General features: G+C 44.9%; 1 protein-coding gene and 1 long non-coding RNA gene across 19 annotated transcripts in view; one reads left to right on the top strand and one right to left on the bottom strand.

Moving 5' to 3' along the window:
- Positions 1–2787: 2787 nt before the first annotated feature.
- LOC103562389 (uncharacterized) lies at positions 2788–25418 on the bottom strand. Of its 5 annotated transcripts, none has more exons than XR_011537794.1 (5): positions 18079–20010; positions 13030–13094; positions 5755–6135; positions 4622–4754; positions 2788–2919 (listed from the first exon to the last, which is right to left on the bottom strand). It is a non-coding gene; the product is annotated as an uncharacterized lncRNA (long non-coding RNA). The 5 variants fall into 5 exon arrangements; XR_011537793.1 differs by lacking the exon at positions 2788–2919 and adding an exon at positions 23138–23264 and having other exon boundaries at positions 4462–4754; positions 18079–18192; XR_011537795.1 differs by lacking the exons at positions 2788–2919; positions 4622–4754 and adding exons at positions 23138–23351; positions 25250–25418 and having other exon boundaries at positions 4799–6135; positions 18079–18192.
- The window catches only part of SEC24B (SEC24 homolog B, COPII coat complex component), an 82532-nt gene continuing 79703 nt past the window's right edge, over positions 24627–27455 (top strand). For 3 of the 14 annotated variants that reach the window (XM_070611746.1, XM_070611745.1, XM_070611740.1), the window contains exon 1: positions 24633–24804. In XM_070611746.1, coding sequence (XP_070467847.1) covers positions 24678–24804 — 127 coding nt within the window. In that variant the 5' untranslated portion in view covers positions 24633–24677. Of the gene's footprint in view, positions 24805–25351; positions 25571–27455 lie in introns of those variants that run through there. The other 11 variants (XM_070611742.1, XM_070611741.1, XM_070611743.1 and 8 more) reach the window with 10 other exon arrangements.

Here is a 27455-nt window from a genome sequence, read left to right as displayed (position 1 = left end):
AGAAAACCAGAAGGGTAAAAATAGCAAAGACTAAACATATAATATCCTTCTTTCTTCATCTTTGCTTCTGGAAGGTGTGTCTTTCCTAAACTATGAATCACTGCCACAGACCTTGCAAATTTGTTCCATAAGAGGGAAGTGCCAGAGGAACAGTAACGCTCTTCACTGTGGCTTCCTGCTCAGGAGGGCAAGGTGCAGGACTCCCCTCCCCACAGTTACACAAACGGAGACTAACGTTAAGGGGAAATAGTCCACGTTGTCTCACCTTCACCTTTCTGTAACAACTGTGGTGACTAGGCTAACAGAAGGCAGGCTCTTACTGCCTCCCCTTCCTGGACCAGTCTTGGGTGTTGTCACAACCAAAGACACCATAGAACTTCCCACATCTCAATCCTAAAAGGTAAATGAAAGCATGGTTCATAAAATTTGCAGTTTATGTTTGATATTTTGGCAACTATTGCTTCTCTATAAGCCTGGAAATAAAAGGACTAGGGCTTGAATTTTGAACCAGAATCAAAATTAAGGCTTTCTCTTTCTTTCAAGACTTTTTGTTTTTTAAAGATTGGCACCTGGGCTAACAACTGTTGCCAATCTTTTTTTTTTTCTGCTTTATCTCCCCAAACCCCCCACCCCCACCCCCGTACACAGTTGTATATCTTAGTTGCAGGTCCTTCTAGTTGTGGGATGTGGGACGCCACCTCAACATGGCCTGACGAGCGGTGCCATGTCAGCGCCCAGGATCCGAACCCTGGGCCACCGCAGCAGAGCGCAAACTTAACCACTCGGCCATGGAGCCGGCCCCTCTTTCAAGACTTTGATTGCTACAGAATTTTACCAAATTTCCAGATTAATAATTGTTGTATTAACCAAAAGTTTTTCAATATTGTTGAAAGCAGAGCATTGTCTAAAATCTATGTATGTAACCTTATCTCTGATTTTTTTTGCAATACCTAAAATGTCTATTTTTATATACTCCTTTTGATTGTTTCATTAAAAAATAAAAGTTAGTATTGACTTCTAAGCTTTTCTCCTAAGGCATTCTTCTTCCCATATGTGAAACAAAAGTTGCAAATGACAGCATCTTCAAAATTATATAGAAATAAGTTATGTTCCATTTATCTTCTTATTAGTCTTCCCAATAATAATCGCCTGAACAATCATGGTAACGAATGTGTGGGTGGAATTGTTATTACTTTGTTTCTTCAGGCTCATTTGGCTAATTCAGTGTACAGCAGCAACACCTAGTGGACATTTTTATACTTCTCAGAGAAGAATCAGTTCACTACCTTTCAAAGCATGAAATTTGCTAAGGAATGCAATCTGTATGGATATTACTGATGATTATATTTCTTACTTTTGCTCTGGTCAGCAAACGTGTGAATTTATAGAATTCATCTATTATAAAGAATGATAATCAGCCTCACAATTATTCAGTATTTAAAGAGAGAATTATTTAAAATGTGTGAAAACACACACATAGTCTATGCTTCAAATTTAGTATGTCATATTATTTTCAAAAATAGGCTTTTTAAGGGAAGCAGAGCACGTGCCTGAATTGCCAGTAATAAGAATTCTCTGAGTGAACCCGTTCATTCTCACTTACATTCCCGTATGTCTTTGGAAAGATGCTCTGTAGAAGTAATTGATGCCGCTGTGATAAACGTGAGGCACGAGGAGAAAATAACGTGTGCTCTCCCAGGAGCTGAGATGAAAATGCATTTAGTGAGGAAGCAAAGCTGTGCTTGCCCCGACATTCTCACTTTCTTCTGCCACAGTCAGGCGGGATTTGTCAGACCTTCGATAAAAACCAGCGTGGGAGAAAGGACTTCACACGTTCATGGAGACGCATAAATAGCTGCCATCTAAATGCGGTGATTATTTAATATCGTTCTAACGCTCCCTCACCACTTTTCTCCCCAGAATCATTTAACGTCATCGACTGCAGGTGAGAAGAGCTCCTCTGCTAGATTAGATTAGAGATGAGCCCCCGACCCAGCGTGCACGGCTGTGTCGAAGGCGCCACTCAGCCTGGCTCTGGCTCTGGGGGCTTCACTGGCTTGTTCCTAGGATCAGGCACGCTGCAAAGATTCAGGACTTGGAATGGTACAGGGTGGAAGGGAGCACGGTGGAGACATTTGCAAAAGGAAACACAGAGCAGAGGCGCTCCGATAGCGCTCAGTCGTGTAATCACTCATTAATCAGTCGATGTTTCTCAGTTCCTCTGTATCCACCAAGCACTGATCTGGGCACTGGGGACGGTCCAGCAGGGGTCAGCCAACTATAGCCAGTCTGTGGCCTATTTTTGTACAGTCTGTGAGCTAGGGATGACTTTTACATTTTCAAAAGTTCTTTTAGAAAAAAAGAGGGGGGTGGGAAGAATACGTGTATTGAGAAAAACTCAGTTTTTTCCTCCTATGAGTCTGCTTTACTCTCACACTACCATGGACTCACAACATTTCTGACACCAGACGGGGTTGGCAGGGGGAGCCACACCAAGTAATTCTCCGACACCAGCTGGGTGTCCCATGATTTAACCCGATTCTGAGACTATCTACCTGGAGATGGCATCAGATCCCACAGGTGAAGGGCTCAGTCCTAGGAGACTGCCTCCAGCTTCAGATGCCAACTTCAAGGAGTAGGTCCCAGGTTACCCACAACCTCTGTCCAGCTTGGCTACTAATCGGAGGTCCCCACGACCCCCTACTCGGATTAGATTAATTTGCTAGAGCGGCTCACAGAACTCAGGGAAACACTCTACTTAACATTTACCAGTTTGTTAAAGGATATGGTAAAGGATACCGGTGACCAGCCAGATGAAGAAAGACACAAGGCGAGATCTGGGAGGGTCCTAAGCACAGGAGTTTCTGTGCCCATGGCGTTGGGGTGTGTCATCCTCCTGGTGTGGATGGGTTCACCAACCTGAAAGCAATCAGAAACCCATACTAACGGGATATTACGGAGATTTCCCCACGTAGGCTTGGTCAGTTATTAACTCCATTTCCAGCCCCTCTCCCCACTCTGGACAATGGGGGTAAGGACTGAAAATTCCAAGCTTCTAATCATGGCTTAGGCTTTGTGGTGACCAGCTCCATCCAGGAGGCCACCCAGAGTCACCTCAATAGAACACAAGACACTCCTGCCACTCGGGAAATTACAAGGGCTTCAGGAGCCCTGTGTCAGGAACCAGGCCAAAGACCAAATATTAGAACAGAAGGCGCTCCTAGCGCTCCTATCACTGAGGAAATTACGAGAGTTTAGTTGACCTGCCAGCAACGGGGGGCAGAGACCAATGCATATTTTCCTATTGTTTCACAACATGTAACAGAGACATATGCTCCCCACAAAGCCTGAAATACTGAGCGTCTGGCCTTTTACAGAAAAAGTTTGCTGATGCCTGCTGTAAAGAGAGATTTAACTCTCAATGAATTTAGAGGCTAGAAAAGAAATTAAAAGACTAACACATGCAATAATATAATTTTTTGACCACTTACTGTATGTCAAGCACTGAGTTAAGTGTATTACATTCATCATCTCATTTAACCTTCATCAAAAAACCTATGAGATAATTATGATTATTATCAACTTATCAATGAAGAACCCAAGACGTGAAAAGGTTAATGACCAAGTTCACATAATTGACCAGACCTGGGGTTAAAGTCCCGGCCGTCTGATCCAGAGCACTTAAGCCCTCAGTTCAGGTTCACAAATAAGAAGGACAAAGGCAGAGAGTGGTCAGGATCTCAAGAAACATAGAAACCCCACACGCTATGCGGAGATGGAGGTGGCAGATGACGCTTCTGGAGGGACGCTCAGGGAAGATTTACAGGCCAGGCAGCTTTGAAATTGGGCCTGGAGAGATGAGAAAGGTTTAGATCCGAGACTGCGGTGAAGGACAACCAGGGGCGGAGCAGCCAGGAGGCAGCAGTGGTGAGGGTGTCAGGGGAGCAGAGTCCCACTCAACAGGAAGCGAGTATGCGAGAAGGGAGTCCTAGAGATCGGGTGGGAACTAGACTAGAGTGAGACCATGGGTAACGTTGAATGCTGGACCAAGGGAAAGAGGGAATCCAATAATGTGACTGAGCACTTAAGACTACACCATTGTCACAATCAGCCGGATGCTCTGTGGAGATTAATCTGACAAGGGTGAATTGGATGGATTCGAGGCAGGAAAATAAACCAGAAGACTATTAACAATAATCCAGCTCCAAGACGATAACGATGTGAACTAGAGGGGAGACAGAACAGAGCGCAAGAGAGAGAGGTGAAGACTACTGTGAAGGTTTCCTGCTAGACGCCTTCCAATAGCTCAAACCACTGCCAGACCGAGGGGTGACGGGCCTGGCGGCCACAACCCCTCTTGCTTCCACAGGCCCCCTTGGGCTAAGTATTGCCTTTTCATGATGATGCCATTTTTCCCCAGCCTTGTGCCAACACACACACACACACACACACACACACACACCAGTTTTATTGTTTTATTGCCTAAAGGTCCCAGTTTTGGTTCCCTTGATAAAGTCATTCCTTGATATTTATTTTAATAGAATTTCACTTAACAAAAATGTCAATGTTTTGAGGGTGAGTGGGGAGGTGGAGGGAATAATGCCCACACAGTGTGATTTACCAGGTCTCCAATACACGGGAATTGTCCTCCAAAAGGCTGGTGATGTCTATACACAGATCAACAGCTCACACTTCCTGGCATGCAGGCCTTGGTTTGGTGGATCTGTCAGTTCACCACTTAAATAACTGAGTGCCTATTCAGCAAGGGAAATAAGAGAAATGAAAATTCAGTCTCTGCCCTGATGAAGCTAAGAGTGTAATAGGTAAATGGAATACACAAACCAATGAACATAGAACATTATAATATAGCTACATATCAATACCACCAGATTATATTCCTTTGGAACACTTGAGGAATGAATTTTTTTTTGGAACAGTTGCATAACATGAACAGGTGAGTGTACCCACCCTCCCACTCTCCCTTTACATATCCAAACTCTCTTTACTTCAACCATGTTGAATAGAAAATGTCCTTACAAATATGCTACTCACTACCAGCTCTTCTTTTTTTTCAGGGAGATTAGCCCTGAGCTAACATCTGCCGCCAATCATCCTTTTTTTGCTGAAGAAGACTGGCCCTGAGCTAACCTGTGTGCCCATCTTCCTCTACTTTATATGTGGGGATACCTGCCACAGCATGACTTGACTGGTGGTGCGTAGGGCCATACCCGGGATCCAAACCGGCAAACCCCTGGCCACCAAAGCGAAATGTGTGAACTTAACCGCTGCGCTACCAGGCCAGCCCCAGCTCTTCTTAACCATATCTGGACCTCACTGGAATGTGGCTGTCCCAAGTGCAGGCTATGGTTGGTAAATCTTGAGGGTGAGGCCAAGCATGGAAAGGCATTGTTACCCTGAGATTGTCTGTGGATGCTTCACAACAAAGAGGAAAGGGGAAAATGTGGCTAGAAGGAAAAACAAACTCAAAAGTAGAGAGAGGCCATATTAAGCATTGAGGACCCAAATCCCAGAGGCAGCAGCATGGAAAGCCTAGAGGGCGAGAATGTGGAGGGGCTGGAATGGGGTTGGGCGTTTGGAAAAGCAGGTCCTTGCACTGTAGTACAGTGAATTCTGGCCTTGCACACTCGCCAGGGGGAGAAGAACCCACTGAACAGCCACAGTCTACTGACCATGAATGTACTCTGAGTTGGTAGATGTTACAGGACAATGGCACTAACAAATCTAAATGCGTACATGCTGAAAGGATGACCAGTAGTTAAAGAGCTGACAGGATCAAATAAGATTCATCAGGTAGATTCTCTTAGGGGTGAGTTTTGACTGAGATTTTGAAGCTCATATTCCAGGACTTCTTTGCCATTGTTGACTCGTCTGGTCCAGTTCCCAGCAGTGAGTTGTGGCCTCCTTTCTGCCCTGTTGTGCCTTTGAGTCCCAAGTCCCACTCCCCTCGATGCATGAGTCGCTGTTGAGCCCACAAGGAAGGATTCCAGTAAAGGAAGAAGCAGGATTGTTAGAGGAGCCATTCTGGGGCCTTCTCATTATTCACTGGACACCGTTTCTTTCCCGGCGTGGATTCACAATGCAGCAGCTGTGTTTCAGTTTCTCCTGTAAGGGTAGCTGCAGAGAAAGATCACGAATTAAAACAGACAAAAAGAGACGACAGATTACTTTACCAGTTACCCCCAGGTTGACAGTCTATAGCTTACAAGCAAATCGTAAAGTGATTTGCTGGTCAACTGTATTTTTCTGTAGCTCTTAAGCATCTATCTGAAGACCTAAAGAAGGTGATGGTTTCGGCCCAGATCCAAAGCTCAAAACTGCTGTAATGTAATGTAAGCCAACCTGCAGTTTTATGAGAATTCCTGTTACGCTTTTGGGTGTTTGGACTGTATGCTGTCAACTTTCATTTTCAAAGAATACATTTTTTTATGATGGCGTTTCCCACATATACTTCCTATTGTCAGCAACATGTACCCGGAGTTATTTATAAACTGCTGTCAAATGCTGAAAACATTTCTGCCTCACAACACACTGAACTTGATTCTTCCCCCACTGCCCACCCCGCCACTGCTGACGGAGAAGCAGATGATCTCAAAGCTTTAAGAGGTCCTCGTGGGTCTGTGTGGCAGGAGAGAGCTGGTGGGGAGAAAGGAGGGATCAGAGACAGAGAAATAGAAATGGTTCCTGATCAAATGGCTTTGCACGGGAGTCATTCCACCCATGTGACACCTCAGTGCAAGCCTGTGAGAGGACCAGCAGCGTGCCCCACCACCGGGCTGGTCCCTGGGATAGAGAGATGGTGCCTGCGGACTGACAGCAGGAGTTTGTCCTCTTCTTCAAAATGCGCCAGAGACTTCCGTGCCAGTGACTGCACGCTTGGGCCACCGAGGGGGGCAAGTGAATCCACGTGTGCGCCTCCAGGTGAGAAGCATAGAAAAAAGCCTTCCTCTCCCACGTATCTTGAAGATCTGGGTTCCTGCTCTGATTTTCCTAACAACTAGCTGTGTGGCCCAGGGCAAAATCACAACGTCTATGAGTTCCAGTTACGTTTTGTGAATAAAGAAGAGATGTGAGTAAATAATCCCCCAGCCCTAACATTCCCTGGACCCGTAATCTATCGGTGTATCTGTAGCCTCCACAGAAGGGAAAGTCTGGTGCAGTGGTTCTTCTAAAGCTCCTACTGTCTAGTCGTGTCTATAATCGGGCCAAGTACTGTAGTTTGTGGGATCAACACGAGGCACAAAATAACTGTGTGTCATCAGAAGCCAAGAGTTTGGAAAAGACATTTCCCCTAACTAAATTAAACATCACTGCTCAAAAATAATAAAATGCTATAGAAAGAAAGTATCAACACCACCACAAATCAACATCTGAGGAATAGCTCTAGAAAACATCTGGAAAATCGCAGTAAGTTAACAAACCACCAGATAGAACGTTTGATTTCCCAGTCACTGATGTTACTAGCTGCAAAAGCAGTTAAAAGGTCTTGTGAGGAATAAGATCTTGGCACTGGATGAACAGCAAGAACCCCAGCTGTGTGCACTTGCTGTGTAACAAGTGCCAATGCACATACTGTAACGCACACGGTCTGCAGAGGGCGGAAGGCAAACCGCACGACGGGATGGGAAGTCCTGAGTGGGGCCGAGTGATCAGGCTACTGGGACTACAGAACAGGCAAATGCCTCTTTTTACTACAGCAGCCACTTCCAGGGCAACTTCCTTGTGAAATGATGTTTTTCGCTATATGTTCGTTCATTTGCTTTTACTAGAAATTTATAGCATGGCCTGGAAAGAACTTCTATTTCCAAGCAAGAGTCCCTCTAAACCATAACAGATGTTGGAAACACTCTGAGGCTGGCTGAAAAAGAACAGGAGGAGGGGATATCAGCAAGGACTATATCAACAATAGACGGAAAAGGACAGGACCCATAGGTGAGAGGCCAGGAAGAGAGACCAGCTGATAGCACCTAAAGCAAGATGTGAATCCTTCAAACTCCTCGCCTCAAATGGACATCCATCCTGCGATGGAGATTTTGAAAGAGACTAAAGTAAAACTGCAAGACAAAGGATAAAGCAGGGAGTGTTCAGACGTCAGGACAATAGAACTGTTTGCAATGATACTTAGGCCTTCATTGAAATCATCAGTTCTTTGGAATTTACAAGTTGAAATCTGATCAACATAGCTATCATTCATTCAATAATTAATTGTTAAGCTCCTTCTATGTATCAGGAAACCTTCTAGGTGCAGGGAGGGTTGGGGGAATAACAGTCAACAAAACAGACATGGTCTTGTATGGAGGACACGTTATTCTGGCAGCTCACGAATGAATCAGGGATCACCACTTACAATAAGCATTATGAAAACAAAAAAAGATATGTAGAAAAGGGGTTTCTTCCCTTTATTTATACACTAGAAAAGATAGATAATCAAATAACCACAAAAGTAAATATAAGATTACAACTGTTATGAGTGCTACCAAAGAGAGGTAGATGGTTCTATGAAAGATTCGAACTTGTCAGAGATAAGAGACGGCTTCCTTGAGGAAGGGATATTTGAGCTTTAATCTGAAGGATGAGTGGAGTTTAATTCAGGTGAAGGAGGGGCTGGGACAGAGGTGGGGAGGAGATCTCGAGGAAAAGGCCCAAAGAAGTGGAGGGAGCAAAGAGCTGCAAGGCCAGAGTTGAGGATTGGAGAGCACTCCTACGGAGCAGGCTGCCAACTGAAACTGGAAAAAATTGTGAGAGGAAAATTTGCAGGAGTCTATAGGTCATATTAAAGAGTTTTGTGTTTATTCTCAAAGCATTAAAGGGTTTTTTTAATTGGGGACAACATGGTCAGATGTGGTATTGAGAAGTCCACTCTAGCTGCAGTGTGCAGAACAGATTGCAGGAACAAGAACAAGAAGGGATGTGGATAGACTAGTCAGTGGATTATTTCAGTGGGCCAGGTGATGGAAGCCGGCAGCCTGCACTAGGGTGTGGTGATGGTGGAGGAGACGGAGTTTCAGGGGACTCAAAGCCAGGACACGGTTAGCATGTGAGGTCTCTGAGTGGGCAGGGGAGGTGCTAACAGTTCTAAGAGGTCACATTTGCCATTTGGACAAGAATTTGCTTGAATGCAGAATGCAGGAAGAGGGCAATGGTGTTCTAGGAAACACAGACGACCCAGCAACCCTGCCTTGTCCTTTCCTGTTCACCTAACTTCCGGGTAGTAGCCAACCACTAACACCAAAGATGATGACATGGAAGGAGAGGGAAATGCAGGGGAACGCACAATGCCTTTCCTTCTGGTCCTTCCATATCCGTCAGTCAGCTGGAGTATTGTAGAGGCTGTTGGTAGGATGTGCATGTAGACATAAGTGAAAAAAGAATTGAGTTAGTTTTGTGCAACAGTTTCCACTCTTCTTTTGAGAACAAAATGCATGTGCACTTATGAGCTGAGAAGTATGAACTGTGTACTTCTTAGGTGGACTTCTCTGTGATTCCACAAGTTGAATGCTCTTACATTTGCATTTAAACCAGCGTTGTACAATATAGAGATAAACGGTAAAATTCAGGTTGATAATGAAAATTTTTAACTTTTCTTTATTAGAACAACATTAAATAAAAAATAAAAGACACTGTGACAAGTTGAGAGAGACCGTGGAAGAAAAGGAAAAACATTTTTTAGTACTTTGTATGGCACTTTTTCCCTACTCTTTTGAACAAGGCATCCTGCATTTTCCTTTTGCAGTGGGTGTGGCAAGCCCTGCATTATACATGCCTTTCTAGCTTGTAATTGGCTATTTACTTTCTTAATTCTTACTAGATTGCTCCACTGCTGAACAAATGGTAGGCATGAAGAAAACGTCAAATAAAACAAATCTGGAGCCAGGTCAGGAGAGACTATGTAACAGGATTGTTGCAATGGAAGGAGAGGGACTCTTGCAACAGAGAGGATGCTCTGACGGGACGATCTGCAAGTGTCTCGATGGTCTTTATCGGAAGGGGAGATTTGGGCACACTTGTGTGCACCTGCGAGGATAGACCACGTGAGGACACAGAGAAAGACGCCATCTGCAAGCCGAGAACAGGAGCCTCAGAAGACCCTGAACCTGCCAACATCTTGATTTGAACTTCCAGTCTCCAGAACTGTGAGAAAATAAATTTCTGTTGTTTAAGCCAGCTAGACTTTGGAATTTTGTTAAGGCAGCTCTAGCAAACTGATACAATCTTCTTATTTTTGAGATACTTTACGGATCTCTTTAGGAGTCCCTTGTCAGATACATGTATTGCAAATACTTTCTACTTTTTCATTTTCCTGATGGTGTCTTTCAAAGAACAGAAATTTTTAATTTTCATGAAGTCAAATTATTTAATTCTTTTATGTTCTGGTTTGTGCTTTTTGCAGAATCATTCCCAACTCCTCCCTGTGCCTCATTATATCAGCCAGGGTTCAATTAGGAGATGAAAACCACACCAGTTATTGAAACAGGAAAGTTTAATATGAAGAATTGTTAAGTAGTGACATGTAGTAAACTACTGAAAGAGATAGAAGAGGATTCTAAGGGGTACAGAAATAGCAACAGCAGATGGCAGCTACCACCTCTAAAGTCAACGGAGAATGAACAAGGAAGGAAATTTCAAAATTTAGAGAACCTACTCCACCAGACCTCCAAGGAGAGGTGTGGCTGCCACTGGAAACTGCAGCCTGCTGGTGGCAATGGAACACGAGGACATGAGCCACAGCAGCCCCACCACAAGGTGACAGAGAAACCTGATGGAGGGCACAGACCTCAGCTGGTCAACAGGACTCACTGACCCCAGCTGGGGTCTCAAGATATGCACTTGTTACTTAAAACACCCCAGTGAAGCTGGGTACCTGAGGGTTACTGTAAATATCCAATAAGATTACCTTTCAACTTTGTTATGAAAAAAAGTTAATCGTGTCAATTTGCTATTTTCTTCTTTAACCTGAGGGGTGACACAAGGGTCACGAGGATATATGAACTTGCTTTACAGTATATAAAGAATGCCTTCAAGGATCACCAGATAACCAGCCCCCAGCTGCCATTCACACCCAGAAGTCAGATTGCTCACAGGCTTGCCTGGAGTGAAAGAAATAAGGATTTCCCCTTTTGTTTCTCTGAAACTCCTCCTTCCAAGCCGCTGAGCTCTATAAAACCCCTGCTTTTTCTCTGTAAAGGGGGATTTGAGAGAACCTACCCTGCTGCCTTCTCCTTTTGGCCAAGTGAAGAAACCTTTCTCCATCTCCAAGCACGTGTCCATCGCACACGAACCTGAGATTAAGAGGGTCAGGATCACTAGCAAGGGAGTGAGAGAAGAGAAGGGAAGGGACCTGAGGACCAAGAAGACTGAAAAGGAGCCAGATACTAAGAGGAAAAACAAAGTGGGGAGCACCAGAATCTCAGCGTCAATGTCCAGTGCTGCAGGGACAGCCATTTCCTCCAGGAGACTTTTCCTTCTAACCCATCCTCCTCTAATCCTACGTGAGCTTCATACCTCTCAGGATCAGTCTAGATATCTCCTCTTCTGGATGCTTCTCAAACCCCCTGCCTCCCCACACAGAGTTAGGAGCTCCTCTGGCTGCCAAATACATATGTACTCACCCTTTTGACCAAATTCAAGCTCCTGAAACTAAGAGATTATGTTTTTTCTGCACTGTATCTCCAGATCATGACACACTTCTCAGCATGTTGTTATCATTTCACCATTTGATAAATACAGTTCTTCTAAAAATCTGAATAAATCACTCTTTTCTCTGTCCCAAGCCTCTTTACTTATACTTCTGCCATGGAATTTTTCACCTATTATTATTTTGTATGTTGTTTCCTCTCCCAAAGAAGCTATTAGCTCCTCCTAACCTTTGCATTCCTATGATTGACAAGCACTGAGCATTGCACAGAGTAAGCATTTTCTGGATATTTGCTGTATTAAATGATACCAAACTCATAAAAGTTGATTAATATGTAGTAAAACTGAGTTTGTGATTGGCTTATGAACTGGTTCTGAAGACACTTCCTTCTATAACTTTATCAGGAGGCATGTAAGAACCTTGGGGTATCCGTTTAAAGACACCCGGCTAGAAGAAAAAAATTAGCTTAAAGAGGAAGGGCGGTAGTTTCTCACAGTAGGGACTAGGACAGCCATTGAAACTCTGGAATGGGCTGGAATCAGGCCCTTCATCCCCAGCAGGAGTTCCAGTGCCTCCTCTCCGCTTCAGTCCTCCGGATCCTTCATTCACTCCTTCATCCTTTCCTCCTTTCTTTTCTTCCCTGACAACAATGACGGAACTACAAGGCAGAGGAGGGAAATGCTGCTGACAAGCATTCCCTGAGGGTGAAGATGGCCTCCTCCATTCAAGAGGGAGTCCAAACTCACATGGGATTATTTTGTTCCGTCTCAAATTAAGAGTGAAGGGGCTTTGATTTACCCAGTTTGTGTCAAGTGCCTGCTCCTGGTCCAATCAACTGTAGGGTTGTGCAGCAAAAGAGTGGCTGTTATCCCTGCAACCATGGGGATGGATGAGTAGGGGGTAGAGCTAGGAAAGAAACTGAAGAACTAGACAGAAGGAACCCGTCAGGGTTTAAAAGGAGGAAACCATATGTGTAGGGGGCGATCCTGTGCAACTGTAGGGCTGGTCCTAAATTTAATCATGAGCAATCCAGTGTAGGTGGGGTAGGGTCAGCTTTGACGTGACTTGGTGGACCTGAAGGGCCTAGAACTAATCTCTGGTCACATCAGATATGACCACTTATGGAGCGGAGGGTCTTCGACAGCTCCCGCCTTGCTCTGCACTGGGTCACTGATTGGTGACGACTAGTCAGCAGGTGAAGGCACTGGGGCTGGGGACCAACGAGGCTTATGATTTCTAGTTTTGTGTACTAGCAGCATATCATTACCCAAACTGACTGCTTTGAGAGGCAGCATTTATTTATGTAGCTAAATAGGTTCTGGTAAGTATGAAAAAAATTAATTTCATTATATTTTATTACATCTCATACTACTTACCATATATATGTCATAAGAGAGGATGGCATTGAGCAAGCTGCGTATTTAATGTCTCCTTTGTTTTACTAATGGAAAAAGGACAAAGGAAATTAACCAAAAAATAACCAACAAACACTAAATTTTATAATCTACTCTGCCACTTACTGTCAACTGTTAACTACTTCCTAGAATTGTACGGTCTTTTAAAATTTTCACTCATAACTCATTGACCAGAAAGGGTCCCATGGCCAACCTGACCACCGAGAGCAATCGAACCACGTGCTGGATGCAGAAAGCTGGGCCTACTCGGTGACCAGTACTACCGACAGCATTTCCTCTGCCACACACATTCCCCAACTGTATCTCCACCCTGACACCTTAAGAATGTGCTGTCCCTATAAGGATTATCTGCACTTTAAAATTAAAAGAAATAGGACAATCTTATCAGAAGGCAGTAGATCTTTACTGTTAACATTTTAGGTGAAGGAGGAGTGGGGTTGTAGAAATGGAAATGGATGTAGATACAGAACTTCCTGTCCCTTCAAACGAGATCTCTGGATAAACATCTTTATTGAAGTTGGCCCGTGGTGCTAGAGTTGTTTATGCAGTTATATACTATGGAGTGTGGAGTTGAAGGATTCTAGCAGAATTAGTTAAAGAATATTTTAATTACTTTGGTTCTCAATCATCCTAGTTTGTAATCCAACACCTAAAAATTATTCCTCTTTCTAATTACCAAGAAATAAGCCATTTTTTATCCATTTAGTTTCTATCTTCCCATGCATTCCTTTCAGATCAATTGCATGAATAAGAAACTCTTCTCGTGAATCATTTCTCTCCACACGCAGTAGTCTTCTCAAGTCAGAGCACATCTACATATCGTCCACCAGATGGCGATGGAAGCCCACTGACAGTTTATACCACAAAGAAGAAAACCAGTCAAGATATGGGGTGAGTGGAGGGCTTTCTAATCTGTTTTTAAATACAATTGTTAAATGGAAAGGGCTGTTGCACTTTAGAGCCTCAGATATTGGACTTTCTTAAAAGCCCAATTGAAAAAAAAACTTTTAGAAAGATATCTCAATGACAAAGTGTTTTTAGTAATCTACCTAGATTACATTTTCTGGTGATTTTTGTGTGTGTGTGAGGAAGATTCGCCCTAAGCTACCATCTGTGCCAGTCTTCCCCCATTTTGTATGAGGGTTGCTGAGACAGCATGGTTAACAAGTGGCGTAATTCTACGCCCAGGATCTGAACCACGAACCACGGCCGCCAAAGTGGAGCGGGCCAAACTTAATCACTAGGCCATGAGGCCAGCCCCTCTGGTGATTTTTTTAATGAAACAAAATGGTACTGAACACCATTGCTTGGGTAAAGTTTGCTAAGATATCTTTTTTTTTAAGTTGTGAATAATTTGCTCATTGAAGCTTCTTGCCGGGGTTGGGGGGTGGGATAGAAGTGGCATTCCTCAATATGCTTGAAATCTTAGACTTTTTCTTACCCAGCTAAGGCATACAAGGGGAAACCCTCTTAATGGACATCACCAGCTGCTGGAGACTGATCAGCCCCCTTTGCACCTGGATCCTGGAGTTTTCCAGCCAACCCTCCCTTCCTCTTCTATGACTTTTCCCATTTCTCATCCCACTCACTGAAATATCTGGATAATTGGGATCTTGGGGGAGTTTCATAATCACTTCAAGTTTCAGATTTCTCATCCGTAGAATTATTTTTTTAAAAGTCTACTATTTTGTGGAAATAATGTATTAATGTACCTGAAACAACGCCTGGCAAAAAAATAGGTGCTCAAAAAATGGCAACAATTATTATTTTTACCTGCAACTTTTACCTTACTTTGAACGTGAACATGTGACTTATTAATTATAGTGATTTGTATATTGTTCTTATCATTTGTGCTTCATGATCCTGCAACAAAATTATGACTATGCCTGGGGGCTGGCCCCCTGGCCAAGTGGTTAAGTTTGTGTGCTCCACTTCGGCGGCCAGGATTTCCCTGGTTTGGATCCTGGGTGCCAACCTAGAACTGCTCATCAGGTCACGTTGAGGCAGCATCCCACATAGCAGAGCCAGAGGCACTCACAACTAGAACATACAGCTATGTAGCACAGGGCTTTCGGGAGAAGAAGAAGAAAACAACAACAACAACTAAAGATTGGCAACAAATGTTAGCTCAGGTGCCAATCTTTAAAAAAAAATTATGACTATGCCTATTGCTTATATACATGCAGATTTAACTATCAACATTTTTATATTTTGTGTCTGCAAAGAACTCATGTATTTGCAGCCATCACAATATTTTGTTGCTTTAGCCTAACTGGCTGACTACAACAATATAAACACACACACACACACACACACACACACAGAAGAAATGTTACCTAAGCCCAGAGTGTCCCAAAGCACATTTTCCAAACTTTAGTTGAGGAGGAAAACTAACAGACACTAGGGCCACTGACTTTCCTACCCTTAGTAATGGAGAAAGTACATAGCTGATATGAGCTGGTTTCAGCCTTATAACTTAGAGATCCATTGCAGTTCCATGGAAAACAAAGTAAGAACTCTGTCTTGGAAAGTAAACAGGAAACCCCCACATCACTCATATATCACAAATCTCCTAGATCTGGGAAATAAGAACAGAGAGGCTGAGGTGCCGCCCCATGGCCTAGTGGTTAAGTTTGCGTGCTCCACTCCAGCGGCCCAGGTTTTCACTGGTTAGGATCCTGGGCATGGACACGGCAGTGCTCATCAGTCCATGTTGAGGCGGTGTCCCACAAAGCACAACCAGAGGCACTCACAACTAGAATATACCACCATGTACCAGAGGCCTTCGTGGAGAAGAAGAAGAAAAACAACCACAGCAACAACCACAAAAAAGATTGGCAACAGACGTTAGTACAGGTGCCAATCTTTTTTTTTTAAAAAAAAAAAGAACAGAGAGGCTGAGTGAGTTGCCTTTTGGGTTAACTTTATGCAATCTACAACTGGCACCATGTGATCCAGCGTCAGTGAGGACTCTCATTCAAAGATAATGAGACTAATTTTGATAAATAATAAAGACCTTTATTATGTTTCCTTAAAGATGTAATATCAAGGTCTTTCACAGAAAAAAGTAGACAGTCAAGCTTCCTGCAATACCGCTGCACACCTCCCCTCTCTCCAGTTCCCTGCTCGTGACAGCTCCCTCTCGTTCTTCCCTTCCCATCCCCCGTCCCGCCGTGATATTCTCTCCATTTTGCTTCCACTTCATTCACTTTTTCTTCCCACCTGGTGTAAAAGTGAGAAGGCATCAACTCTTGTGTCCCTGCATGCCAGCCACACTTAGAGGACAGCCAGAGACCTCCCAGTCCTTCTCTTCTTGGTGAGAAGATGTGGCATCATCTAGAATGTATATTTCTCTCTTCCTGAAGGTTTTTCTCATAGAGAATTGCTGGGGAATGACATTCCCCACTTTGTTATATTTAAAAGGAGAGGGGCCAGCCCGGTGGCGCAGCGGTTAAGTTCTCACATTCCACTTCGACGGCCCGGGATTCATAGGTTTGGATCCCGGGTGCGGACATGGCACTACTTGGCATGCCATGCTGTGGTAGGCGTCCCACATGTAAAGTAGAGGAAGATGGGCATGGATGTTAGCTCAGGGCCAGTCTTCCTCAGCAAAAAGAGGAGGATTGGCAGCAGTTAGCTCAGGGCTAATCTTCCTCAAAATAAATAAATAAATAGATAGATAAATAAAAGCAGAAAAGCTCACAGGAGAAGTTCCTGTCTGAAATGACGCTCTTCCACACCAAGTCCCCTGTGGGTAAGCCCTGGGATGTTAGTACATTTGCTGGAGTGTGACAAGGACTTACATAGCAACTTTGTGCAGGAATCTACTTGATTTCTACTTTCATTGGTGAAGAAGAAAGCTGTTATAAGAGAAAATCTTTTGAAAGAGATTGTGAACCAAGAAAATAAAGAAAATCTCCTTCAGTGCTTGAAAGGAAGGACCCCACAGGAAGGACAGTGCATTCGCTTTCGAGGGCTGCCATAACGAAATGCCACAGACTTGGGGGCTTGCACGATAGAAATGTGTTTCTCACAGATCTGGAGGCTGGAAGCGCAAGGTTGAGGCTTCCCAGGTTTGGTTTCTCCTGAGGCCTCTCTCCTCAGCTTGCAGATGGCTGCCTTCTCGCTGTGTCCTCACACGGTCTTTCCTCTGTGCATGTGTCTGTGTCCTAATCACCTCTTATAAGGATGCCAGCCATAGGATGAGGGCCCAAACATGTGGCCTCCTTCTGTCTTAATTACCTCTTTACAGGTCCTATCTTCCAATACAGTCACGTTCTGAGTTATTAGGGGTTAGGACTTCCACAGAAGAATTATGAAGGGACACAATTCAGCCCATAACAGAGATTTAAATTTTATTGGAATTATAGTTGGATACGCCTCTAAAGACTTTAAGGGTATTAATAAAAGTTTTTGTGATTATTGAAAATATCAAACTAAATGAAATCCAAATGACAAACAGAATGGCCGGTTATGGAATCTGGAATTGGGAGAGAATATAGAGCATGTGAACTTGAACTTCCCGCCCAACGTGGGGACACCTTTTCCAGGACCCCAGCATCTTGTGCTTGAATGTATCTCAGGTTCAAAAGTCAACTCATTTGTCCTTGCTCTGACATCCGAAGCCACAGAGTTACCACGCTTCAGAAGAAAGCTTTCAAATATTTTAGGAAGCTTATCATTTTCCCATGGTCTTATCTTCTCTAGTCCAAACCCCCCAAATTCCTGGACATTTTTTATACGGCAAGCTTTTTAAACATCTTGCCATCACAGTGGATTAAAGACTGTCTCCTCTCTAACTGAATGAGTATGTTCAACGACGTTTTTTTAATCTGGCATTTTTTCAAGAGAGAATTGTGTTTCACACAATTGATTTTTTTTTCATGTAATTGAAGTTTATCCGTTCAACCAGTATTTTAAAAAGAAATTAACTAAATCCTCTGTAATACAGAAACATTCCTTCTTATGATATTCTAACTTACATAGTTTCACAAAGAAAAGTAAATCTACCTTCTGGAGTAACAGTACGTCAACTTCGCCTGCTCCCAGCAGATGGCAGTGAACATCCTGCACAGTAACGTTCGTCAAGGGCAGTGCTCCCAGCCTCTCCATGTCACAGCACAGCTAGAAAATAGAGTATTTTTGTGGGGTAAATAAGCAAAGGTGTTGTAGCCAAAGGAGACTAGCCTGGGGATCCCCAGAAGGCCCCTCAGCTGTCCCAGCATCTGAGGAGGATTGACACTGTGGCGCATCTTCTAAGGTTCTGCCGCCCACAGTGTGCGCTGGTACGTCGGTTGGGAAGTTCTGATCTCGGTCATCTTCTTATTAATTTGAAACCTATAATGAGTACATTTTTAAAATGTATTTTATAAATATTAATACCAAAATTTATGTCAACGAAATAGCAGAGAGAATTTTGAAGGTATTTTGAATAAAATGAATTTGAAGAAGATAATAAAAACAGAGATTTAAAAATGAAAACTCAAGGCCCACCCAGTGGCCAAGTGATTAAGTGTGCATGCACACTCTGCTTGGTGGCCCAGGGTTTTGTCGGTTTGGATCTTGAGCGTGGACCTAGCACTGCTCCTCAAGCCACGCTGAGGTGGCGTGCCACATAGCAGAACCAAAAGGACCCACAGCTAGAATATACAACTATGTACTGGGGGCTTTGGGGAGAAGAAGGAAACAAAAGAAGATTGGCAACAGATGTTAGCTCAGGGCCAATGTTTAAAAAGAAAAAAAGAAAAAGAAAAACTAAAGGTGAAAACATAATTAAATATAAAGTACAATAGGACAAACCATTTGAAAGTAGGAAGAATTCTGAAGGGTTGACAGTGAATCATGCCATTGCAAAAATGCTATTTGCTGTGGACTGGATTGTGTCCCCTAAATTCCTATGAAGCCCTAAGCCCCCATATGACTGTACTGGAGACAGGGCCTTTGAGGGGGCCACGGAGGTTACATGAGGTCGGCAGTGTGCAGCCCTGATCTGACAGAACTGGCGCCCTTGTAAGAAGAGAGACCAGGGAGCTCTCTCCCTGCTGTGGGAGGACACAGTGAGGAGGCGGTGGTCTGCAATCAGGAAGAGAGCCTCACCAGAACCGGCCCCTGCTGGCACCTCATCCTAGACCTCCAGCCTCCAGAGCTGTGAGGAAATAAATGTCTGTCGTTTAAGCCGCCAGTCTACAGTATTTTGTTATGGCGGCCTGAGCTAATACACCATTTTCTACAAACAATAATCAGCAAGAGAAAAAGTAATTGACAAAACGGAAACTGTTGAAGGTGTGGCAAGATGATCTGTGTCGACATCATGCACCCATTAACCCATTGGGAGACAGTTCAGTATCTTGAAGGCCTGAGAAAGTGCTGCTGCTATAGAAAGCCAGAGAAATGCCAGGCACATTTTAATCTGCACCACATCAACACACGTGGTAGCAGGTGGGAATACACTGCAGCTGTTAAGAGGTTCCCTTAGGATCATCAAGGAGGGGCATTCCTTGATGCCCTCAATGGACTTTCAAATGTAAACGAAAAGATGCCCTTTGGAACCTGCTACTCAAAGTGCTGGTTCATGGACCAGCAGCATCAGCATCACCTGGGAGCTTGTTAGAAAGGCAGAATCTCCGGCCTTCCCAAACCTACCACATCAGAATCTGCCTTTTAACAAGATCTTCAAATGCACATTAAGGTTTGAGAGGCACCACTTTACACCTTATACCAGCAAAAAAAAAGCAGCGTAAGCCTGATTCTAAAGCTTTAAAGAACTGGCTCACCTTTCTGTTTGGTAGAAACGCATGTGTGGCCTAGGAGGGTAAACACCCCTACTTACTCTGGACTTGTGAATATTGAGACTTATGGAGCTTTGGGAACCTAATCTGTTCATATGTAGAAGAGTTTCTAAGGTTCTTGAAGCGGGTTGTCTTCTGAAACAGAGTGTAGAGTATAATTTACTTTTTCTTGGTAATTGGTGGCCAAAGCTGTGAATATCTGCATAAATATAGAGATGCCCTAAAGAGCTTTCAGGTTACATAGTAGGCGCTCAGGAAATCCCCTTCAGAATACCTGGCTAGAAATTCTCAGATGGCAGACTTGTGCGCTGTGTTTATCGTATTCCCAGAGGAATGTATAGGGTTGTTCGATTTAACTAATTGCCTCAGACTGCTGTGCATTTTCATTTCTTCCATTTTTCCGATTTTGTCTTTCCTGTACTTATTCAGCCAGCTAACAGTGATTGTTGCTCTCAAGGTGCCAGTATGAACAGCATTTCCTTCCTAACCTGCTGTGGGCTGGGTAAGCGGATAACCATAGGAATTACAGGATATCTAAAATAATAGCCAGATATTATAAGTGAGAACTCAACATAATTTCCTGTAAGTACATGCTCTTTTGTGCACAGGCTAACTATATAGTAATTATCTGCCTAATAATTCCATCCCTTTTTTCTCTTTTAGGATCTTATTTGTGTCTTAGACAGTTGAGAATAAAATGATAGTTAAGTGACACTGATGTAACCGATCAAATGATACAATGTCAGTGAAATTATTTCTTTCTATCACAATATGAGTGGTGGAAATCAACTTAGAATGCCGTGATGAAAAGAAGAAATGATTCAGAAGGAATGTAAGAAAAAATAATACAGAAAGTTCGTAGGAAAAAAAAATCAAGAAATTGAAACATAAGAAAGTGAGTAGGAATATATGTAAAAGATCCTGCATAGGATCTTTGGGGACAGATTATATCCTATTAATCTTTGTATTCCTAACACCTAGCCTACTAAAAATGCTATAAATGTGTGAATACATTAGATAAAGGAGGAGAAAGAAGAAAATTGCATCTTCTTATTGGGAGGGGGACACCTAAAAGAGAATGTCACTAAAAGAGAAAACGTATGTTCTACGAAGACCAAATGTGATTTTAAAACTAGAGAATAAAAAGACTGGCTGAGGAAGATGGGAAGCCAGGCAGCAACAGAGAAAAACTGGACTATCGCCTTTTGAGAGAGAGATAGGTGTTCAGTTGTGCAAGGCTCCCACAACTTCTGTTAGAGAGAATATGAGTTGTTAAGCTGGGGGTGTCAAACTACGGCGCATGTGTCAGAACTTGACTCTCAGCAAAAATTTACCTCCTGCACCTGTGGCAGGGCTTAATTTCAGCTAAAGACTCTTTCCCACTGAACACAGACTTGGCCTCAGCATTTGCCTCAACACTGCCGAGCAAATAACCAGAATTGACACTACCACATTTGGCATTCCTGGCACTGTAATTAAATATCTACAATCTATCATTTTCACGATTGGCAAAGGATGGGAGAGACGTCCTGAAGAAAAGGACAGTCATCTCCCAACGTACAAGGAATAAACCAATTCAGCTTAACTTTGTTATTCAAAACAGTGGTTCTCAGATTTTCCTGTGCGTCAGAATAACCAGAGAGCTAGCTGGTGGGTTCCATCTCCAGCATTCAGTAGGTCTAGGGTAGGACCTGAGAATTTGCATTTCAAACACTTTGAGATCCACCATTCTAAAGAATACTGGAACAAATTCTAAATATGTAAAACTAAAAATCCTTTGACACGCAAAACAGTATGTCATAATTAGCATAGCTTTATGAAGAAAAATGTAAATTAACCAAGTATAGTTTACACTGAATAGAGCAAAGATTTTGGAGCTAAATAGACCCTGATTTGATCTCTGGTTCTGCTATTTACAGGCTCATGAATTTTACTAAGATTACTTGAACTCTATAAGCTTTAGTTTCCTCTGATAAAATAGGGATAAGAAAAATATCCCATAGAATTATTGTGAGGACTAACTGGAAAAAATATATCTAAAGGGACTAACACAGCGCCTGGTACATGGTAAGTATTCATCAATCCTTCATCCTTTTCCTACTTTTCTTCACTGACAGCAGTCATGGAACTTAAAGCAATAGAGTGAAGTAACATTTTCATAAAGGTTGTAGGATGTCATGCAAAAAATTCTTATAAACCTGCTAGAAAATACTATGGTGAATTAGCAGACAAGTGGAAGCAGCTTAGGTGATAAAGATTGTGGGGAAGACCTGTTAAAACACAGAGTCCCAGTCCTCCCCTTTAGGAGGCTCCCCGAATGAGACAGGCTCACCTTCATTCCATATACCTCTGATTAAAATAGGCACCTTACACCCAGAGGTGTCAACGCAAATAAGCAAGAACCATTTTATAGATAAGAGAGATAAGGTGAGCTTTACCTGAGCCACGCTGAGGACCATAATCCAGGAAGGCAGTCTCCACAAAGGAAGAAAGTGTTCAAGAGAAGCTTGGTTTTCAGTACAGTTTTACACCTTTTTAGAACAAACAACATACCTCAAACACGCCCAGGATACACGTGCAGCAAAGTTTCAAAGAAGTATTCAGTTGCAAATTAGTGGTTCATGACCCTGATGTCGGGGAAAGGGAACCTATCTTTAGGAGTACTGATACTCATTACTGATACTGGTGATGTAGGAGGGGAAGTATGCACTCTTATCTTCAAAGAGTGTGTTCTTTTGAGATAATGTTTAATGCATCCTTTAATGGTTAAAGGAGATGTACAATGTATGTTCCATAGGCCATAAATCAGGCTTCTTTAGGTCAGGCCAAATGAATGAATTTTAAACCAGAGTAGCTACCCTATATACCTCAAAATGTGAAAATTTCTTTTCAGAGGATACCTTTTAGGGACAGAAAGCCAACTGCCTGGTTTTTCCCTTTCCTTCATAATGGCGGCCCTGAATCCAGAGCCTTTTTCTGAGCCATTTTTCAAAGGACTCCCGGGAGGTGTTGGCAGCTGTAACTGTGTGATCTCCTTGACGAAGCAGAGTATGAGCTTTTGGTCACATGGGGCTTAGGCTTCTGTGAAGAAGTTGGAAACGTTGTGGAAAAGGGCTTGCCCCTTTTGTGTATATGAAATATGTTGGAAATCTTAAAATTCAAAAGTACAAATCCAACTACTATTTGTAAAATCCTAATTGTAGTTCATTTGGGGCAGGAAAGCACCCAGTGAGGCTGGTACCCGAGGGTTACTGTAAATATTCAATAATAAATATAATTACCCTTCAACCATGTTCCCAACACAGACAGATGAAAAGAAATTAATCTTGTTAACTTGCTGTTTTCTTGTTTAACCTGAGGGGTGACTCAAGGGTCACAAGGATTTATGGGCTTGTTTTCCAGAAGAAACAGAACACCTTCAAGGAAGTTACGATCGCCAGATAACCAGCCTCTAGACGCCACTGATCCCAGAAGTCAGATTGCCCAAGAGCTTGTCTGGAGTGAAAGAAACACAGATTTCCCCTTTGTTTCTGCGAAACTCCTCCTTCCAAGCCCCTTAGTGCTATAAAATCCCCTGCTTTCTTCTCTTGTTTTGGCGGATTTGAGAAAACCTATCCACCCTCCTCCTCAATTTGGCCAGTTCCAATAAACCGTTCTCCACCTCCAAGCACGTCTCAGGGTTTGGCTTATCGCGCATGGGCACATGCCTTTGTGAGTAAGACGTTCAGGATCACAAGTATCATTAATTCACCACAACAACTAAAGGGAAGTGTTGCATTATTCCCAGGACCACAGCACACTTTATGCTTTGCATAATCACTCAGCAAATTAGACATCGCTCCAGAAATACCCTGTTAGAGCCCATTCTGAACTCCACGTTCTTGAGCAATTGCACTGCTAACACAGAATGACTGGCATCCTCAGGACTCCAAGAAGACTTGGGTAACCGGTCCAGGGTTTGCTTGCCAGTTAGCAGGCCGGGACAGGCCAGCGAGCCAAAGATTTCACCAACGCGGACAAAGCAAGCGAGTTCTTGCTCTGGATGCTACAGCTCCTCCTCTGAACACCAAGAGGACGAGCCAACCCTGGGCAAAAAGCACGAGGAAGACGCGGCTCATCTTCCAGGCCTCCTTACTCCATCTTCCCCCTCCCCCAGCCCCGATGCGGTCGGTGGGACAGCTTGCGCAGAACACAGTTCTCACTGAGATGGTGTTGATCATAGAGGAACGTTTCCTCTTCCTTTGCCCAGGATTATAATTTCCTACCGACAGGGAGCTTGAAAGCCCTATTTCCTTTGGAATTAATATGGGGGGGGGGGTGGGGGATAAAGATTAGAAAACAAAGCCAAGCGCAGAGGTCCTCCGGAGGAAGGGGGCGGGGGCGGACGGCCTGGCGTCGCCGTGGGCTCCGGATGTCCCCTCCCGGCCCGGCGGGGCCCAGGCCCTGGCCGCCGGCGTCCAGCCTCGCCCGGGTGCGGCCCCCTCCGGCTGCGGCCCGTCCCTCCGCCCGCCCGGAGCCCAGGGCCGGCCTGCAGGGGGCGCGGCGGCGGCGGCGAGGCCGCGCGTGCGGGGAGGGCCGGGGCGCGGGCGGCTCGGGGCCAGGGCCGGGGCCGGGGCCGGGGCCGGGGCGCCGAGCGGGGCCGGCGGGTGAGCCGGGCGGCCGGCCGGCCGCGCTCCGCGGAGGGGCGCGGGCACCTCAGGCGGGGCGCGGACGGCCCCGGTGACGCGGCCGCGCTCCTTCCTCTTCCTCTCGCCGCCCCGCCCCGCCTCCCTTCCCCCCGCCCACCTCCCGAGGCGCAGCCGCCGCCGCCGCCGCGCCGTCATGTCGGCCCCCGCCGGCTCCCCGCGTCCGGCCGCCAGCGCCCGCATCCCGCCCAGGCTCGGCGGGGCCGGCGCCTCAGGAGCCGCGGCGCCCGCGGGCCCGGGCCCGGCGCCGCCGCAGCAGAACGGTGAGGCGGGCTTGGCGCGGGGCCTAGCGCGGCGGGCGGCCTGCGCGGCGGGCCGGGGTGGGGTGTGGGCGCCGGGCCGGGGCCAGCGGGGGCCCCGGGAGAGCGGGGCGGGCGGTTGACGGACCGCGGCCGGGCCGGGAGCGCGGGGTGCCGCGGCCCAGGCCGGTCCCCGTCCGGGGGCGCGGCGGGCTGCCGAGCGGCCCTGGCGGAGCCCCGGCGGAAGGCGAGGCCGCGGCGCGCGGGCAGGGCCGGGGCCCGGGGAGGCCGCGGGGCTGCCGAGGCCCCGAGCGCGCCGCCGCCGAGGGCCCGAAGTTGGTGCGCAAGTTTACCGCCGGGCAGGGGCCGCGCGCGGGGACCCGGAGCCCCGACCCGGTGCGGCCCCGCGCTTGCAGGGCGCTGGTGCCATGGGCGAGGGAGCAGGTGCCGGGCGGATCGGGACCCAGACCTTTCCGTCTGCTTGCCCCGCAGCTGCGCTGGCAGGCGTGCGGAGCCGGCCCGAGGCGGCCGCGCCCGGGGCAGCGCCTTCCCACGGAGCCGCGCGGGCCGCGGGACCGGCTCTCGCAGCGAGGGCTGGGCGGCCGGTGTGCACGAGCCCCGGCGAAACGGCCGGCTCCGGGCCCTGCGTTCGCGTGGCCGCGGGTGGGGCGGGCGAGGGGCCTCTCTCTGTGGACTTGATGATGTTTCAGATGGGAACCCCCGAAAGGAGTTGACTTGACGTGAGAAGAATAGGTCTGTCCTGTGTTTGCAAGAGAACAAAACTGTACAGGTACTCTTGATGGTCGCCCTGACCTATTTTATCCGGTTTGTTAATGGAAATTTACGGGACTTTGTAAATCACTCCAGCCAACATCTAATTTTTATAGCTGATGCTTTTCCAACGTGAAGTTTATCGTTTATCCTGAGAATCAGAGGTTGAATTTTTTTCATAAGTCAAAAGTGATGGCTTGGCTTTAATATCTTTTGGACCAGCTGTACTTGTTCATATTACATGCTTTACTTCCAGTAGGCATTGTTTATGGGGTTTTGAATGTGTACTCTTGTCCTGAACATACGTAAAGATATTATTTGTGAGCAGTTTTTGTTCCTGTAAACTTAATATAAATTCTTCTTTCTGTTTCGTTTTTAAAATAGCTTTGTGTTTGAAGGAACTAGAACGTGATAATTTAGGAAGAGATCCTACGTCTTTTAGAATATTGTAAGCCCATGTTTAAAGTGATCCAAGGATGGTGTCTTTTGTTGATTTTCTAAATGTGCGTTGTCTTAGTGAACAATTTTTAAAGTGGCGAATATTTATCTTAGCCTTGCAAATTTTGTGAATGCTCAAGAAATGCCAGGATATCAGTTGTAATCAGAATGTAAAATCTGAAGAACAGATCAATTAATACATTTAGAAGCCAAATATAGAAGATGCTTAACTTCTACTGTTTGTAATCATGACCTTCCTTTAATGCAATCAATTCATTTCAGCATTTGTTGCATACTTACCAGTTAGCTGTCAGGATTAGTAGATAAGATAGAATCCCTGTCTTTCTCCTAAATTGACTTGTATTTTGGTGACATGAGAGTTGGTTATGACCTTGAGGGATTTGAAAGGTAGGAGGGGAGGACAAGGCTATCTTAAGGCGGAGGTTACAGCAAGAACGAAAGTCTCGAAGTTTAGAAACTAAGCAGTCAAGAGGCCAAAAGGGTTCTGGGTGGTAGGGAAAACCCAAGACATTGAAGTGAAAAAGAGCACTTGTTCTTCAAAGGGGCCGGGTTGCAGAAGGGCCTTAACTGTCATGCTGAGGAATTTGGAAATTAAGATAACGAACTAGGGTCAGTTTTCTCGGTTCGTTTTTTGTGGAAGGAAGTAGAGAAATAACAAGGTCAAATCTGTTTTTGTTTTATTTGCTAATCTTAGAAGAAAATAATTTTTGCTACATGGGTTGGCCTCTCTAGGTAACGATTAAGCAGTCATGTGGGTTTGTGCTTTACTCTTCAGCCCTACTTGTAAACTAGTTTGCCTTTTAATGTATCTCTATGGAACTCCCTACGTCGAGAGAGAAAGAGGGTAGAAGGAGTCAGAAACATCACAGAAGAGGGCTTCCTAGAGATCACTTACTGCAGTGGTTAGCAAACGTCTTTAAAAACAGATTTGTTTTCCCAAAGGAAATTGGGTATAGAGCTTTGATAGAGAAATCAGGAAAAAGCAGAGCTGTTGTGGTTAAAGCAGAGGTGGAGGTCCTGGTGTTCTTGGAACGCAGTCTGAAGAACACGTGGTCCACTTCCCTAGTTTAACAGATGAAATCAGGCTCCGAGAGGTTAAGCGGGTGCTTTTCACCGATTCCTGTGTGAGGTATCCGGTTTGTCTGTCTCTTGTTTCCTGCTGTGTATTCAAGGCCTGAAAGTTAGAGTCATTCATTAAATATTTGTTAAATGAAGTCTTATTCGGTCTTCATAGTTCCAAGTCCAGATCTTTTTCTATTAACAGAGTCTAAAAAGTTTCTTTTTAGAAACTTTGACATTGGAAACGGTAGGGAAGGGAGAGGCAAAAAGCAGACTGCATTATCACTCTTACTTATTTTCTCTGACTGCTGACATGCTTTTCCTCACTCACTTGAAGATACAGTTTGATTTCCTTGAGTCTGTGACATCTCTTAAACTTCCTTTCT

This window comes from Equus przewalskii, chromosome 2 (assembly GCF_037783145.1).
Source record: "Equus przewalskii isolate Varuska chromosome 2, EquPr2, whole genome shotgun sequence".
NCBI lineage: Eukaryota > Metazoa > Chordata > Mammalia > Perissodactyla > Equidae > Equus > Equus przewalskii.
Note: the sequence above shows the minus strand (reverse complement) of the source record. Positions and strands in the feature narration are given on the sequence as shown.